The 17173-nt window shown below is 35.4% G+C and overlaps 3 protein-coding genes across 7 annotated transcripts in view; 2 read left to right on the forward strand and 1 right to left on the reverse strand.

The window, feature by feature from the left end:
* Positions 1-822: 822 nt before the first annotated feature.
* Positions 823-7334, forward strand: sat2b (spermidine/spermine N1-acetyltransferase family member 2b). Of its 4 annotated transcripts, none has more exons than XM_048190149.1 (6): positions 823-920; positions 6093-6144; positions 6253-6336; positions 6603-6704; positions 6789-6829; positions 7011-7334. In XM_048190149.1, the coding sequence occupies exons 2-6, from the start codon at positions 6114-6116 to the stop codon at positions 7182-7184; spliced, it is 432 nt and encodes a 143-aa protein (XP_048046106.1). In that variant the 5' UTR covers positions 823-920; positions 6093-6113; the 3' UTR covers positions 7185-7334. The 4 variants fall into 4 exon arrangements, with proteins under 4 accessions (XP_048046106.1, XP_048046104.1, XP_048046105.1 ...); XM_048190147.1 differs by having other exon boundaries at positions 828-1018; XM_048190148.1 differs by lacking the exon at positions 823-920 and adding an exon at positions 1059-1368.
* A 1954-nt stretch (positions 7335-9288) lies between these two features.
* On the forward strand, positions 9289-11420 carry naa38 (N-alpha-acetyltransferase 38, NatC auxiliary subunit). The gene is made up of 3 exons (XM_048190155.1): positions 9289-9451; positions 9698-9866; positions 11005-11420. The coding sequence occupies exons 1-3, from the start codon at positions 9416-9418 to the stop codon at positions 11118-11120; spliced, it is 321 nt and encodes a 106-aa protein (XP_048046112.1). The 5' UTR covers positions 9289-9415; the 3' UTR covers positions 11121-11420.
* A 611-nt stretch (positions 11421-12031) lies between these two features.
* Positions 12032-17173, reverse strand: part of cldn15b (claudin 15b) — a 29284-nt gene continuing 24142 nt past the window's right edge. The window contains exons 3-5 of one of the 2 annotated variants that reach the window (XM_048190133.1): positions 13796-13877; positions 13444-13554; positions 12032-13171 (exon numbers count right to left, since the gene is read on the reverse strand). In XM_048190133.1, the coding sequence (XP_048046090.1) occupies positions 13051-13171; positions 13444-13554; positions 13796-13877 (314 nt within the window). In that variant the 3' untranslated portion in view covers positions 12032-13050. The remainder of the gene's footprint in view (positions 13172-13443; positions 13555-13795; positions 13878-17173) is intronic. The other variant, XM_048190132.1, reaches the window with a different exon arrangement.

The raw sequence follows: 17173 nt of genomic DNA on the forward strand, positions 1-17173 counted from the left end.
ATCATGCATTACTAGCTATGTTACAGCTACAATTCATACTATTAAGTTATTTTATCAAAGACACATGTTAACTTGTATGAAGTTCAATTACATTTGCAGTACTTTTTGTATATATTTTATAGTTTTCACATGATTTTATATCATTTTATTAATTGTTTGTTAAATACACATATTGATGTGTTATTACTGTATTATGTTTAATACAGTATCTCTTTAGTAAAACCATAACACATACAGTCCACTCAAGTGGACATCTGAAAATCTCTTAATAAAAACATACAGAAAAAAAAAAAAAAAATCCTGACTGAGGTTATCATAATTCATGCATGAAAGGGTTAAGTTGCTTATAACATCTGGTCTGACTGAATTCTTTTTAGCAATTTCAACATAACTGCATTTTTGGTCAAGAATATAATTTGAATAATAATGGCACAAACAAACAAATAAATAAGGGAGTTTTAGAATTTATTGCATTTATATCTATCAGGAGTCCCCAGTTGTAATGGAATCAATGTTTTTTTTTTTTTTTTTTTGTCAAATGTATTTTTAAAGGATGAATCTAGATAGAAACTTGTGGGAGTGGGAGCAGAAGCTGAACACTATCGTGTCAAAGCTACAATTCCGATGCATTTTGGTGACAGAACATCATTCATAATGTGTTAGCTGCTATTATTTATGTCTAGCTTAGGCCAACTTATTTAATTTCTTTCTTGTGTTCAATAAAATTAAATATGAAAAGTAAGACAATAAAGCATATGATTTGAACATGGGTTGCCAACAGAGGCTGCGCAAAATTTGTAATATATGACGCTCTTGAACACACTTACATGTCTCGCTGCTCTCTGGTGGACGAACGCGTGTACTGTAGCCTACAGTCGGCTTTTTGGTGGAATACAGGCAATACTTGTGACTGATCAAAGGTACTGCAGGAAATCAGAAGACGCTGTTTACCAAAATGAGATTTACAATTTGTGCTGCCAAACCTGAAGACTGCAAAGATATAGAACGCATGATTATGGTGAGCAAACACCATGCAGAGTTTAAGTGTTTAAAAGACAGTGGGTTTCAAAAAGCTTCTTAGCTTCCTTGGTCGTGAATAATTTGAGCACTGGTAAGGACCCTCGCTCACTACCATTTGAGAAAGCGTAACGGCTAACTTAATCACGTGCGACACCTCTCAGCCTATCCTGTAATGGCCTCTGGTCTCCTTTCCTGAGTACCAGCAGTCTTTACCGCAGCTGCAACATTAGCATTAGCCGTTACACTTTTTTGGCTGAGGTTGCAGGCTTGTCATCTAGTGGCTTTGCAACACATTGGGACATTCATAGACATTTATTGTCTATGGGGACACTGGTGACTTTATTTACGGTGACATGTCGACGTCTTCATTGTACTGTACACAGTTGGTATTTATGAACAACAGCAGAAGTGATATCTTTCTGACATTATTTTTAATTTTATTTAAAGTACATTATGATAAATACTTGGCTTGTTACATGGGTCAGTGACATGACGTGCATATTTTTGTGTCCAAGTGCAAAATAATTTGATAAATTCATGACGTAAACCCAAACCCAAAATGTCAGGTGGCACAATTGATATTCATCAGGTGGTGCAACCATGTTCATTCTTGATTTAAACCAACAAATAATAGGTCAAAGTGAATAAATGGCGGAAAACTAGATTGTGAATAGTTACTGAATTGAATGCATTTACTGGTATACTTGTATGATTATTTTTCTGTCTTTAAAAGTAAAACTGGATGCTAAAGATACTAAATACAAGGCCACTATGAATGCAATAAATATAGATTAATATGAATAAAATACACAACCATAAAAATGTGTTAGACACTGTAGACACTCTAGGTTACTTTGCGAAGATTCCACTTATAAATAAAATTATGCTATTTATCTATTGAAACTTGTTTAAATGCATAGTTCTTGACTCAAAAATGTGCATTACATAATTTTTAATTTTTTTATTTTTAGATTGGTAGGATTTACCCTGCTAGAAATTTTATGTTCCCAGAACATTCTCAGAATGTCCCCACTGGTGTTAAGGATGTTGCCTAGTAACATTCCCAGTACGTTCAGAGACAGTCACGATGTGGGGTTCTTTTAAAGGTGCCCTAGAACGTTTTTTCACAAGATGTAATATAAGTCTAAGGTGTCCCCTGAATGTGTCTGTTAAATTTCAGCTCAAAATACCCCATAGTTTTTTTTTTTTTTTAATTAATTTTTTAACTGCCTATTTTGAGGCATCATTAACAATGCACCGATTCAGGCTGCGGCCCCTTTAAATCTCACGCTCCCTTTAACCGCATTTAACAGTACATTAGCAACATGACAATTTACAAATATCACTAAAAATATGTTATCATGGATCATGTCAGTTATTATTGCTTCATCTGCCATTTTTCGCTGTTGTCCTTGCTTGCTTACCTAGTCTGATGATTCTACTGTGCACATCCAGACGTCCTGCCCTTGTCTAATGCCTTGAACATGGGCTGGCATATGCAAATATTGGGGGCGTACATATTAATGATCCTGACTGTTACGTAACAGTCTGTGTTTTATTGAGATTCGCCTGTTCTTCGGAGGTCTTTTAAACAAATGAAATTTACATAAGAAGGAGGAAGCAATGGAGTTTGAAACTCAATGTATGTCTTTTCCATGTACTGAACTCTTGTTATTCAACTATGCCAATGTATATTCAATTTTTGATTCTAGGGCACCTTTAAGGTTTGGGGGACGTTATTTGGTGGACCTTCACAGAACATTCAAGACGTTCTTTGAACGTTTAGAGAACCATACTTTATTTGGAAATGTTCTCAAAATGTCCCTGCTGCCCTTGTCAAAAAATTGAATTGAAAATTAGAGCTAAATTGACTAACAAAAGTGGCTGTTCAAACAAAAACTAATTTTTCTTAAATGTCATACAAAAAAGCTCTTTACAGATAATTCCTGGATTATTATTATAAAACCTTTTCTTTAAAATGCAAATCTATTGCAGTAAGTCATTAGCTGACAACAGCACATCTGCACATGCATGAGCTAATGTAACTGCTGTATCACTGCATCAGTGTCTTTGGATCATCATCGACTAAAGCACATGCGCTACTCTCCAGCACAATTGTAACCTCACAAAACTCAGATAACAGAAACAGAACATTAAACTTTAACAGATCCCTCTAGATCTCAGCATCTTCACTTATTACAAACACTCTGACTTTGTTTCTTCATACAAATCTTCTTAATGACGTATTTATGTTTTATCAAAATTTATAAATTTCACCGTTACAGAGGTAAGCGCTTGCTTTAGTTGGGCTCCTGATATTTTAACTTTAAAGGTGCCCAAGAATGCTTTTTCACAAGATGTAATATAAGTCTAAGGTGTCTCCTGAATGTGTCTGTGAAGTTTCAGCTCAAAATACCCCATAGATTTTTTTTTTAAATAAATTTTTTTAACTGCCTATTTTGGGGCATCATTAACTATACACTGATTTTGGCAGTGTGCCGCCCCTTTAATTCGCCTGCTCCCTGCCACACGAGCTCTCGACTATATTACAGTGCATTTACAAAGTTCACAAAGCTAATATAACCCTCAAATGGATCTTTACAAGATGTTCGTCATGCATGCTGTATGCATGCTTCGAATTATGTGAGTAAAGTGTTTATTTTGATGTTTACGTTTGATTCTGTATGAGTTTGAGGCTATGCTCTGTGGCTAACGGCTAATGCTACACTGTTGGAGAGATTTATAAAGAATGAAGTTGTGTTTATGAATTATACAGACTGCACATGTTTAAAAATGAAAATAGCGACGGCTCTTGTCTCCGTGAATACAGTAAGAAACGATGGTAACTTTAACCACATTTAACAGTACATTAGCAACATGCTAATGAAACATTTAGAAAGACAATTTACAAATATCACTACAAATATCATGCTATCATGGATCATGTCAGTTATTATTGCTCCATCTGCCATTTTTCGCTGTTGTTCTTGCTGGCTTACCTTGTCTGTGCACAGATCCAGACGTTAATACTGCCTTTCCTTGTCTAATGCCTTGAACGTGGACTGGCATATATGCAAATATTGGGGTCATACATATTAATGATCCCGACTGTTACGTAACAGTCAGTGTTATGTTGAGATCCGAGTGTTTTCCGGAAGTCTTTTAAACAAATGAGATTTACATAAGAAGGAGGAAGCAATGGGGTTTGAAACTCAATGTATGTCTTTTCCATGTACTGAACTCTTGTTATTTAACTATGCCGACGTAAATTCAAATTTTGATTCTAGGGCACCTTTAATTTTTCTCCAGTTGTTGTAACTGTGTGTTTCTAAAGCATTTGTTATAAAAAAAAATAGTGGGAGAAAAAAAAAAAGATCTGATCAAATGGATTTGGTTGCTCATTGTATGATGATTATATCATCATACAGTGGTCTTATTAACTGATCTCTGAATGTTGTGTTTTCTTTCATGTTGTTGTAGTCCTATGATAATGCATAAAATCCTGTCCTGCTTTGATATTTTGAAAGTTTTTATCATTACGCAGAAATTATTCAGACAGGGTCATGTGGACTCACACAGACATCAAGATTCTGCGTATGAACCTCAACAATGGTGACAAAATTTTCAGATAAACAGATTAACTCTGAACATCACAAAACAAGCTACTAAAGTCACAAAAAAGATTATTGTTTATTGTCACCATTGTTGAGGATCATACGCTAATTCATGATGTCTGTGTGAGTCTACAAGACACTGCTCAAAATTCTGTATAATGAATTAAAAAAAAGACTAACCATTAATGAATACAAAACTAACATATAATACACTCTGGTGATGATCAGTGAATCAAGACACGCCATGATGATTGAATCATCAGCACTAAACAACCCAATTCATCTGATCAGAATTTCTCTTGCATTTTTGCTATAACAAACGTGTCTTGAAAACACAGAAGCCAGAGAAAATCTAATGTTAAAATAGCAAGAATCACAAGCCCATCTAAAGCAAACGCTCACCTCCATAACGGTGACTTTATTATTTTCTATAAAACACCCACGCAGAAGGCGACGTTCTCATGACCTTGCGCAACTTTGCCTAAAAGTTCTCTAAAAGTGAAGAAAATTCTGAAATTTTACAGAACATTTGGGACATAAAACATCCTCTTTTGGTAATGAAAGTGCTGCAGTTCAAGGTTCCTTATATGATTTTAGGGGGACATTCCAATTTGGTTAATTTTATGGTCACATAAGAACGTTACAATGAGGACAATTGGGACATTAACTGAACATTGCCACATGGTCCTCTGTTGGTCAACTCCACATTGTGACCGTCTCTGAACATTCTGGGAACGTTACTAGACAACGTCCTTAATACCAGTGGGCATTCTGAGAATGTTCTGGGAATGTAAAATTTCTAGCAGGGTAACCTGTCACCTAATAACGTTACCAGAACGTTCAGAGACGGTCACGATGTGGAGTTCTTTTAAGGTTTGGGGAACGTTATTTGGTAGACCTTCAGGGAACATTCAGGGTGTTCTGGGAATGTTCAGAGGACTATTACTATAGGACATTCTTTTAACTTCCCAAATGTCCTCTTTGTAATGTTCTCACACGACCATAGAATAACCAAAATAGAACGTCCCCCTAAACTCATATCGGGAATGTTATTAAATGACCAACAGAGGACCGTGTGGGAACGTTCTGTTAATGTCCCAAATGTCCTCTTTGTAACGTTCTTTTTTGACCATAAAATAACCAAAATGGAACATCCCCCTGAAGTCATATAAGGAAACTTGAACTGCAGCACTTTCACTACCAAAAGAGGACATTTTAGGAACGTCCCGAATGTTCTGTAAAGGTTCGGAATTTCGTCACCTTTTGAGAACTTTTAGGGAACATTGCACAAAGTCCTGAGAGCATTGCCTTCTACGTGGGTAGTGACTGAGACAGCCCTTAAAAAGGCTGACTCCCTGATAAGTGCCTTGACTACTGAACAAGGGAGCTGATTGTGATGCAACCAGTGTTTGTTCAATGCAGAATGAGTTTCGATTATATGTGTTTGTTTTATTGTAGGAATTGGCTGTTTATGAAAAGATGCCTGACCAAGTGAAGATATCCCATAAAGGTTATTTTAAATAAGCTGACCCATTTTAAGTTATTACAGTCAAAATGAAGCCACATGTTTCTTACTAATTAGAGTCTGGCTCTACTGGTTTTCTTTGTTTTCTGTTAGAGTTGGAGAGGGATGGATTTGGCCCTAATCCTTTTTACCAGTGTCTTGTAGCTGAGGTACCTGAGGAGCTCATGTCTAAAGATGGTAATAATGACTCCTAAAAGACCAAAAGTGGCATAACGTCCAGAGAAAACAGAGTAGGAATATGGTAAACAATTTGGTTTACCTGATATAGCCTATTTAAATGTAGTTTAATATGTTTGTTATTTTACATATCAATAGATATTTTTAGTTGCATTAAATTTGGACAGAAATATCTCTTATCACCCACTGTAATGATTCATCTCTAATTGGACGTTTATCGTTATATAGTCTTCACAAGTATTCTTACTGCAGCTGGCTTTCCACAGGACACACTAAGGTTGGCTATGCTCTCTTCTTCTATACGTACAGCACCTGGAAAGGGAGGGCTGTGTATATGGAGGATCTGTATGTGATGCCAGAGTACAGAGGTGTGTATATCTTGTCAGTAAACCAGAGTATGATACAAAATGCAGAACTGTGTATTGATTCACTCATTCCTGCTTTTGCTACAGGTAAAGGCATTGGAAAGGCTTTAATGGCAACTGTCGCCAAAGTGAGTTTTTATATATATATATATATATATATTTCTATATTATCTGGATAACTTTTTGCATCATTGTATTTAATTTTATCGTATGGATTTTTGTGGTTAAACAAACTTCGTTATCTCAATGATTGAGCAGTATGGCTTTAATGTAAAAGAGTAATTGCACTTTTTTCTTTTTACTTTATAGGTGGCCAAAGAGCAGCATTGTGTGCGTTTACAGTTCTCTGTACTGGATTGGAACAAGCCCTCTTTAGATTTTTATTTAGCTAAAGGTGCAGAGGACCTCACAGCTAAGGAGGGCTGGCATTTTCTCCGCTTTCATGGAATAGCTCTGGATAATCTAGCACAGGAAGCACCTTAAAGAACATTAAGACATCTGACAAGTTTAGTTATTGTCAGTAGGAATACTTTGTGCATATTTTTGGTTATTTTTTTTAAATGCAATATATTTCGTGTTAAAATATTAAAAAAAAAAAATTGTAAGAAAAACAATAAAAATGTATGATAATTATTTTTTGTGCCACTGTTCAATGCAAACTCATTTTGACATTTTTAAAATACATTTTGTAATAAATAACCTCTTGCAAGTACTGTTTTTATTGTAATTAGTTGGAATATTTTAAGCATCTGTCCTCAATTTCAAATTGCACTTCTCCCTAGACATTTGCAAGTGAACCAAACCTTCTGATTGACTTATTTACTGCAACCTGTTAATGCTATGCCATTACAAAGACATTCTATATAATTATTAGGGCCCGAGCACCGATGGTGTGAGGACCCTATTGGAATTGCTTGGTCAATTCTTCTTCTCCGAAATGAATCACATTTTTGAGGGCCTAAACGTGCTCGAAAACTCATGACATTTTGTACATGTGTCAGAAGTGGTGAAAATGTATGCCTGAAATGGTTTCAGAATTAGGTGTGGCAAAATGGCTCCATAGCACCATCTACAAAATTTCACAGGTATGAAATTCTGTAGACGTGTAACAGCCCAATACCTACAAAAAAAGTCCCTGGGTGCAAAATCTGAAAACCCACAGTAAGTGAGATATTTTGAATTTTCTCTGCAAAATCTTTTACAGTTTTTGCCATTTTCAGATGACGACTCCAAGAGATTTTATCAGATAAACATCATATTTGGTCAGTCTAATCTAAAGTCCTTTGTGACGTTAAATTGTGAAGATCTAGAGTTTTTGCTGAAGGGCGTGTCCGTGGCGGCCTGGCAAAATTCGATGTTTCGCCATGAAACTGGAAGTTGTTGTAACTTGGGCATACAATGTACAATCTGCCCCAAACTTCAGGTTTTATTAGAGTTTTGGCCTGAAGACATCTACATTCCAATATTCAGTTACAGTCATAGCGCCACCTGCGGGGCAACAGGAAATGACATGTTTTACACTGTGATTAACTCCTCATTGAGATTTAACCAGAACAACAACATATTTGGTCAATCTAATCTTAAGGCCTTTGTGACATTAAATTGCGAAGATCTGGAGTTTTCATTGAATGATGTGTATGTGGTGGACTGACAACGTTTGATGTTTCGCCATGAAACAGGAAGCTGTTGTAAGTCAGGCATACAATGTCCGACCTGCCCCAAACTTCACATGTGTGATAAGGCAGGAACACACCAAGCCGACGCCGACGAGCTAGTGGCGACGAAAGCAGACTGCGGGGTTGGCTCACGTCGGCAGCGTCTGGGTCCAATGTTGCCCTGACACACCAAACCGACAGCCAAGTAGCACGTCCGTTCTGCGCCTGCATAAGATGAAATGCCTTTCCGTACCAGCAGGTGGCAGTAGCTGAACAGCCAATCAGAATGATCAGATGGCCCGACGGACTGACGAGCTCTGACGCTGACTCAACATGTCGAATCGGCCAAAAAAAGCAGACGAGGACCAACTTCATGCGACAGTGCGGAACACACTGAGAAAACTTAGTCAGCTGACGAACAAAAACTGCCCAACGGCCAACCGTCAGCTTGGTGTGTTCCTGCCTATAAGAGTCCTGGCCTGAAGACATCTCCTACATGCCAATATTCAATTAGTTATAGCACCACCTGTTGGCAACAGGAAATGGCATGCTTTACAATGTAATTCACTCCCTGAAACACATTTAAATATGCCATGAAGTACCAAACATGCTAGAAACATGTTATGTTTGACATCAACAACACAGAGGTAAAACATATTGACCCAGTTCAATGGGATCAGAATATTTTGCCACATGTAATTGTTTTCCTTTCAGAAGTAATCATCTATCATAAGGCTGATCATTTTAAAAACAAAATGTATTTGATTAAAAGTGTGATCCAAATAAAGGCACTGACAAACAGTTTTATATAACACATTTTTGGTTGTGGTGTCGTTGCATTTACACGGCTTAACCAGCAGATGTCATTAAAGCGTGCGGGCTTCGAAACAGCGATGTGCACGCCACTTCACCTGGGGCGCTGTTACGTATTTATACGTGATATTTACAGCAGATTGCACGACCTGAAGAAGATTACCTCTTTGTTGGAGTAACTCTCATCTTCCTTTTCCAATTTTAGTCGCATTTATACAAAAACTATAGTATACCAAGAAGGATCAAATGGAAACAGAGAACGGCACGGGAATGCAAACTGAGGTCTGAATATGTTGTCACGTGGAGCTAGTGAAATATTAGCGCTGAAGCTATTGCTAGCAAGCTGTATGACTGATTAGTTTGTCAGTGGCTTTATTTGGATCACACTTTTAATCAAATACTTCTTGTTTTCAAAATGATTTCTTCTGAGCGGAAAACAATTACATGTGGCTAAATATTCTGATCCCATTGAGCTGGATCAATACGTTTTACCTCTGTGTTGTTGATGTCAAACATATTGTGTCTCAGGTGGAGGAGTCTGCTTATTCGCTGGCTCGGTGTAAGCTGGAGAATCTTCTCAATAAGAGCATGAGGATTCGGATGACAGACGGGCGCACGCTGGTGGGGCTCTTCCTATGCACAGACCGAGACTGCAACGTCATCCTGGGATCTGCACAAGAATTCCTCAAATCCACAGGTACACAACCTAATGCTTTATCAACACATCCAGTATTACTCTTCAGTGTCACTTTGTGAACTATTGCTTTATATTGTCAGGAATTTGAATTTTAGTTTAATAATTATAATTATATTATTATAATAATTATAAATATTATTATTATTGTGATTCAAATTTCTTACAATATAAAGCAAAATTTGATAATAAAGTGACACTGATGAGTAATGATTAGTTTGTCAGTGCCTTAATACTAAACTTCGGTAAAGTTGGTTTTATATTCGCACATTCGGACTTCTGATAAATTCAGGCTTTCCAATAAATGTGCAATAAATTAATGTTTGCGAATTTTAAGCAGCGACGTGATATTGACAACCAACGATTGTCAACTTACAACATTTTTCACAGTCGATCAAAATAGGCAAGTATTGTTTTAATGGCATATTTACTTGTGAATGTCCACTGAATGTCCAATGTAGTGTGATTAACAAGACTATTGAATACGGATGGCCGAATGTGCGAATATAAAACCAACTTTACCGAAGTTAATACTAATACTACAAATTACTTGTAATCCATATTATGTTTTAGCAACATGTTAAAAATAGTGCAATAAATTGTGTCACTCTTTGATAAATTGTTGCATGTTGCTAAAACATGTAATATGGATTACAAGTAATTTGTAGTATTATTTGAATAATGATATATGATGGTAACCTTTAAATTAAATTAAAATTATATTTTGACCACTGAGTTGGGACACTAGTACAGCCCTTGATTGATAGTAACTTTGGTAAAGTTGGTTTTATATTCGCACATTCGGCCATCCGTATTCAATAGTCTTGTTAATCACACTACATTGGACATTCAGTGGACATTCACAAGTAAATATGCCATTAAAACAATACTTGCCTATTTTGATCGACTGTGAAAAATGTTGTAAGTTGACAATCGTTGGTTGTCAATATCACGTCGCTGCTTAAAATTCGCAAACATGAATTTATTGCACATTTATTGGAAAGCCTGAATTTATCAGAAGTCCGAATGTGCGAATATAAAACCAACTTTACCGAAGTTTGATAGTAGTCAGGTAAAACCATGCATGTCTCCTCAGAATCATGGCTAAAAATTAAAAATATATTTATATTCTGTTCCTCAGATTCTTTCTCACAGGGTGAGCCCAGAGTGTTGGGACTGGCTATGATCCCCGGCCATCACGTGGTTTCAATAGAGGTGGAATCTGAAAGCCTTCAGACCACCACCCATGGACTCTGACAACTTTAGAGACATTTGAGATCACCATATGGACTATAGAGAATGTTGTTTCCACACACACTTTGTGTCTGCAACTACAGAGATGGCCACTAGAGGTGGAGTTACTGTAATCCAAATGGATTTTTCCTTATTTTTTGGGAAATGCAGTACACAATGGGTTGGTCCTCTGTGATGAAACAAAAATAATAATGGCGTGGCTGGTAAACTGTACTCAATTTGCTTGTGTGTGTGTTTGCTTGTTTGTGAGCAGTGCACATTGTCATTTTTAAATAAGAGATTAAGAATCATTCTGATATTGTATGTCATTGCACTATTCATTAATATTTCCTCATAACTTAATATCACCAGCAGAGGTCATTCACAGACCTTTATTCTATTACATGTTGATTATTTCACATATATAAACAAAACGGTGTCTTTCAACTTTGCTGAAATTATGAGTGATTTAGGGTGTTAATACAAAATATATACAGTACCGCTCAAAAGTTTAGAAACATTACTATTTTTAATGTTTTTGAAAGAAGTCTCTTCTGATTATCAGGTCTCTATTTATTTGATCAGAAATACATTAATAACAGTAATATTGTGAAATATTATTACAATGTAAAATAATGGTTCTCTATTTTAATATACTTTGAAATATAAATTATTTCTGTGATGCAAAGCTGAATTTTCATTCATTACTTCACTTTTCAGTGTCACATGATTCTTCAGAAATCATTCTAATATGCTGATTTATTATCAATGTTGGAAACAGTTGCTGCTTAATATTTTTTCAAAAACAAGAAATTGTATTGTTTCCAAACTTTTGACTGGTATATATATATATATATATATATATATATATATATATATATATATATATATATATATATATATATATATATATATATATATATACATTCAAATGAAATGTTTTGTTCTGAATTCATATCTATTTGTAACAACATAATATTAACTAATTATGAATATGATTATAGAAAAAGAATGACTAAATATCCTGGTTCAACATAATTGTAAAATTCATGTAAAATGAAAAGATATACAGTATATTTTAGCATTATCAAAATTCTTTCAAATAATTTAGTCATAGACAAAATGTACAATTATAACCTATTTAGTTTACAGTGTATAAAAAAAGTCGGTACACCTCTGTTAAAACAGCTGTTTTTTGTGATGTAAAAACTGCAAGATAAATCATATCAGAACTTTTGTACATTTAATGTAAAAATTACAAACTATGCAATGCCACTGAGGGGGTGGGGGGGACCTGAAAGGGCTGTACGCAGGAGATGCCCTCGCAATGTAACAAATCTGAAAAGTTTTTGCAAAGTAGAGTGGGAAAATCCCAAGTCAAGATGTGCCAAGCTGATAGCATCACAGTGGGCTTCAGTATTAGTTCAGTGGTGTGCACACTTATGCAGTTAGTTACGCCAAATTTTTTTTCACTCTGAAATGCATCACTTTGGTTTTTGGTGGCATTCCACAGGTTTGCCTTCTTACATTAAATGTGCAAAAGTTCTGATATGATTTATCTTTTTGGATTTTTTGAAAATTGCCATTTTAACAGGGATATAGACTTTTTATGTCCACTGTACAGTACATGGTTCCATTCTTCAGTAAACTTCAGAGTATATTTACAGAAATGTGACATATATGCTTTATAGAAGATTCTGATCATCCTGCATGGAAAAATGCAGTATTGTGTCTTGAATTGTGTTCTATGTGTTTTGTGACATCTGTAACTTGACTTTGTTGATTCCATGGATTCAGTACCTTCCTTAAGCTGGGAACACACCGTCTGTCATTTAGTGTACACACACCAACAACTACATAGTACCTAATAGTACTAAATAGTACCTCACTAATAGTAAGAGTGACAAGAAAAGCGATCTAATGACTTTGAAAATTGTGTAGTGTGTTTCCAGCATTAAACATATGCATTGAGTCCATATTGGCTGAAAGGGACATTGGATGTTGTAGAGGCAGTTTGAACCATATGGCTGGATTGAGGCTGGTTGGAGTATGATCTTACGTTCTGAAGATGTGATCTGAACAAAAAAAAATTGAAATAGAAAGTTAGCACAGACATCTGCAAAAACAACTGATGCAGTCCTAAGGGCAGTGCAACTGGTGCGACCGCACCGGGCCCTGTGCTTTAGGGGCCCCATGGCGGGTGAGAACCGACTAACCCGTTTGGGATGACCCTGAACTAATGTCAACTTTCATTTAAACACCGTCCTGAAAATGTCTCGGGCAGGTCACTGATAGCTGAAATGGTTAGTGAACGAAGTGCCATTTTAATAGGGTATACTAAACTCACTTTTTTTCCTTTGGGTTGCACAGTCCACAGGAAAACAGCAAACAGCTGCCGCCACATAAGGCCATTGTGGCTGAACTCCAACCAATGTACAGCCCTTCTCCGATTTCATACCTAAACACACAGGACACATCTAAAATTACACAGTAGAGGCATTCCAAGACTGATGATATTTATTGCAACATGACTGGACAATATTGTCTGAAACATAATCACAGACATGCTTGTACAACAGTGGTCTTACTCATGCGATATTTTTTTATTTAATTAAATAACTCCAAATACGATGAAATAGGTCTAAATATTTTCTCTCATAGCTCTACATACTAAGACAAAGACTCTTCTTTCCACTTACTTTATTCCTGGATAAAGTGGGTCAAAGAATTCCTGAGTGATGTTGAAAGCATACCAGGACACTGCAATCATCGTGCACAGACCTGAAACATAAAAAAAAAAAAAGTTTTTGTTTCTATAGACAAACTACCAATGTTTAAAGACCTATGCTTCTCCTTACCAAGACAGTCTATCATAGGCTATTTTGAAGACATTTCTATTATGAAAACGTAATCTTCATAGTTCTTGGTAACACTTTTTGTTTAATTCATTAACATTAATGCATTGGGTATCATGAACTATACTTATTGTCATGTATTAGGTACAAGAGTATATTCACATGCTCATATCATATTAACATTAGCTGCCAGGGAAAAAGAGAAAAAAAAAAAGAAGAAGAAAGAAATATTACATAAATTTCAGTGCTTTCAGAGCATTACATGTTTTCAGTGCTTTTTTTTTTTTGGTTTGTTCCAAAAGATTTACATATAATTTGAAGTCATTTATAAAATGTGAAAAATTTGGTTTACATTGAGCCCACTTCTTCTTATGTATATGGTATTTTCCTAATAAAATAAACAAATGTATAATATGTAATTCTTTACATTTCAAGTTTTCATTTTCTGTATAAAAAAGTACATCAAATACACAAATTTCTATCATACAATCAAGTTTCCTATTAATATAGAATTCTAAATCTTTCCAAAATAATCTTAATAAATACAATGAAAAAACAAATGCAAAATAGTTTCTTTTTCTTGTCCACAAAATTCACAGGTATAGGAAATATTGAGCTTAAATCTTTCCAAAGCATGCTTAGCAGGATAAATTCTATGAAGTATTTTATAAGACACTTCCCTAATTTTGTTATTGATACAGAACTTATTTGAAAGTTTCCATGCTTTAAACCCAAGAGATATTACCAAATAAAGAAGACCAGAAAAAGCTTGCCGCAGGAAAAGATACAGAACACAGAGCAATTCTTATAACCTTGTTGCTACACTGTTGTTTTAGAACATCAACATTTATCAATGAAAATATTCTGACAAGGATTATCCATGTTGATTTCCACTGAACTAGAATTCTTTAAAAGTAATGTCACGCTCTTTGGGATCGCATCAAGAACAATAGCAAACTCTCTTGGTTTAACTGGAAATTTAAATTTTTGGAGAAATTCAGCATATGACAACAAATACCCATGGGAATTAAGCAACTGTCTTACCAACATAATACCTTCATTGAACCAAGCATGATAGAATAATGATTTGTTTTTGAATAGTATATCTTTGTTATTCCATATGAAATAATTATGGGGTGAGAAATTGTGCTTGTAAACTAATTTCCATGCTAGCAAGGCTTGCCTGTGAAAACCAGCCAATTTAACAGGAATTTTGTCGATAGAAAAATTACATTTCAACAAAAAGTCCTCCAAGAGTATTAAATATATAATTAGGAAATATGTTCCAAGGATTATTCTTCATAAACTCTATCAACCATTTAATTTTGAAAGTGTCATTAATTGTACTATAATCTAAGACCTCAAGTCCCCCTTGCTCTTTAGGATTACAAATTACCTCTTTTTTCACATCCAGTGATAAAGACATATACACAGATCTAGATATACCTTCCACCTTTGACAATAATACCCTCCCAAATATTGATATATCCCTCATTAACCACAAATTAAATTTCTCCCTTGTTTTCTTAATAATTGGTTCAAAATTTAACTGACTTCTTTGTTTTTCATTTTTTACAAATTACTACACCTAGATGTTAATTGGTGTTTAATTGGGATGTTCTCTATTTCTGTAGAGGAGCAATCTTTAAGGGGAAACAATACAGATTTATCACAATTCATTTTAAGGCCTGAAACAGCAGTGAATGCCTCAATACATCTAATTATTTTTGGTATCTCAAATTTTTTTTTTCAAAAAAACTGCAGTCATCAGCAAACTGGCTAAGCTTAAATTCTACACCTAAAGCTGTGATACCATTATACTGATTCCTTTTTACATGCATTGCCAAAACCTGAGTGACTAACAGAAATAAGAAAGGAGAGAGGGGGCATCCTTGCCTAATGCCACAATGAATATCAAACCTTTGTGAAGTACCATGAGCGAGTTTGACAGAACTATTACATCCACTATACAATGTTTTAACTGCTTTCAAAAACATATCACCAAAACCAAAAAATTTGATTACTTTGAAAATAAAACTATGGTTCATCGTATCAAATGCTTTATAAAAATCGATAAAGAAAATAAAACTGTCATCCTCAATAAAGTGATTGTATCTAAGACTAGTCTAATATTATTCCTGATATGACGACCTTGCATAAAACCAGATTGTTCTATATCAATTATTTTATCTAATCCGCCAGCGCAGTTTCTCAAGAGGAGCTGCATGAGCGCTGATGACGACACAGCTGTTTCATGATTGGCCGGATTCACCGCATGACAACAATCACGTGTGTTTCGTGTTTATTGTCATGCCTTTAGTTTCACTAATGCTCATAAATCTGTATTTTTATAAGAGTTAAAGCTCTTTTCATGTAGTTGCAATGTTATATTGTGTCATGTTTATCAAAATAAAACTGATAAAAAACTTAGACCCCACTACATTAGTTTTTATATAGTATATGCTTATATTGAACTTTATTCTTGTACAAACAGATGCTGTAAGCAGTACATAAAGTATTGAATGAAAATGTCTCTGAAACATCAGTGTTTAGTCAAATATTGCATTTATTTAACTGTGATAAAAAGTATACAAACGCAGCACAAGCGTCACTACGGGAAGCAGAAAGTGTCCGACTTCACGTCTCCGTTTTCAGCTCCTCCCCGCCTGCACGTGGCTACTCTCGCCGATTCGCCGCAGTCGATGTCAAACACACCTATAGGTTTATTTAGTCATGTGGTTTCTCAGTTCTGTTTTGGGATTAGGTCATCGTCTTGATTGTTCACAGGTGTTCCTTGTTTGTCATTAGTCTCTTTGTATAAATAGCCCTCATTTTTCATTGTTCTCTGTTCTAGCTTTGAGCCATGCCAAGCCAAGCCTTTTGTTCATGTGTAGATCTTAATAAACTGCAGTTGGGTACTTCAAGCTCACCTACAGTGGATCATTGTTACAGAAAGCTAGACTTAAGAAACCAGCAGTTACTATCCTTCACCTCCATCAATGGGATCGCTGCGTTGAGAATTATGTAGAGGATTTTTGTGAACTCTCTTAACTTGGTGGATTTTAATGATACTGCACTCAAGGACATTTTTGTCAAGGACTTAAACCCGTTCACTCACAAATTCCAGGGGGAAAAGTTCATTTTTCCCTAGCCAAAATACATTGACCATGCCCTTCTCTTGAGCGGCTCATCATTTACTATGGGTTTTGTGGATGAGGAGCC

The sequence above is a fragment of the Megalobrama amblycephala genome, linkage group LG4 (genome assembly GCF_018812025.1).
Source record: "Megalobrama amblycephala isolate DHTTF-2021 linkage group LG4, ASM1881202v1, whole genome shotgun sequence".
Lineage (NCBI taxonomy): Eukaryota > Metazoa > Chordata > Actinopteri > Cypriniformes > Xenocyprididae > Megalobrama > Megalobrama amblycephala.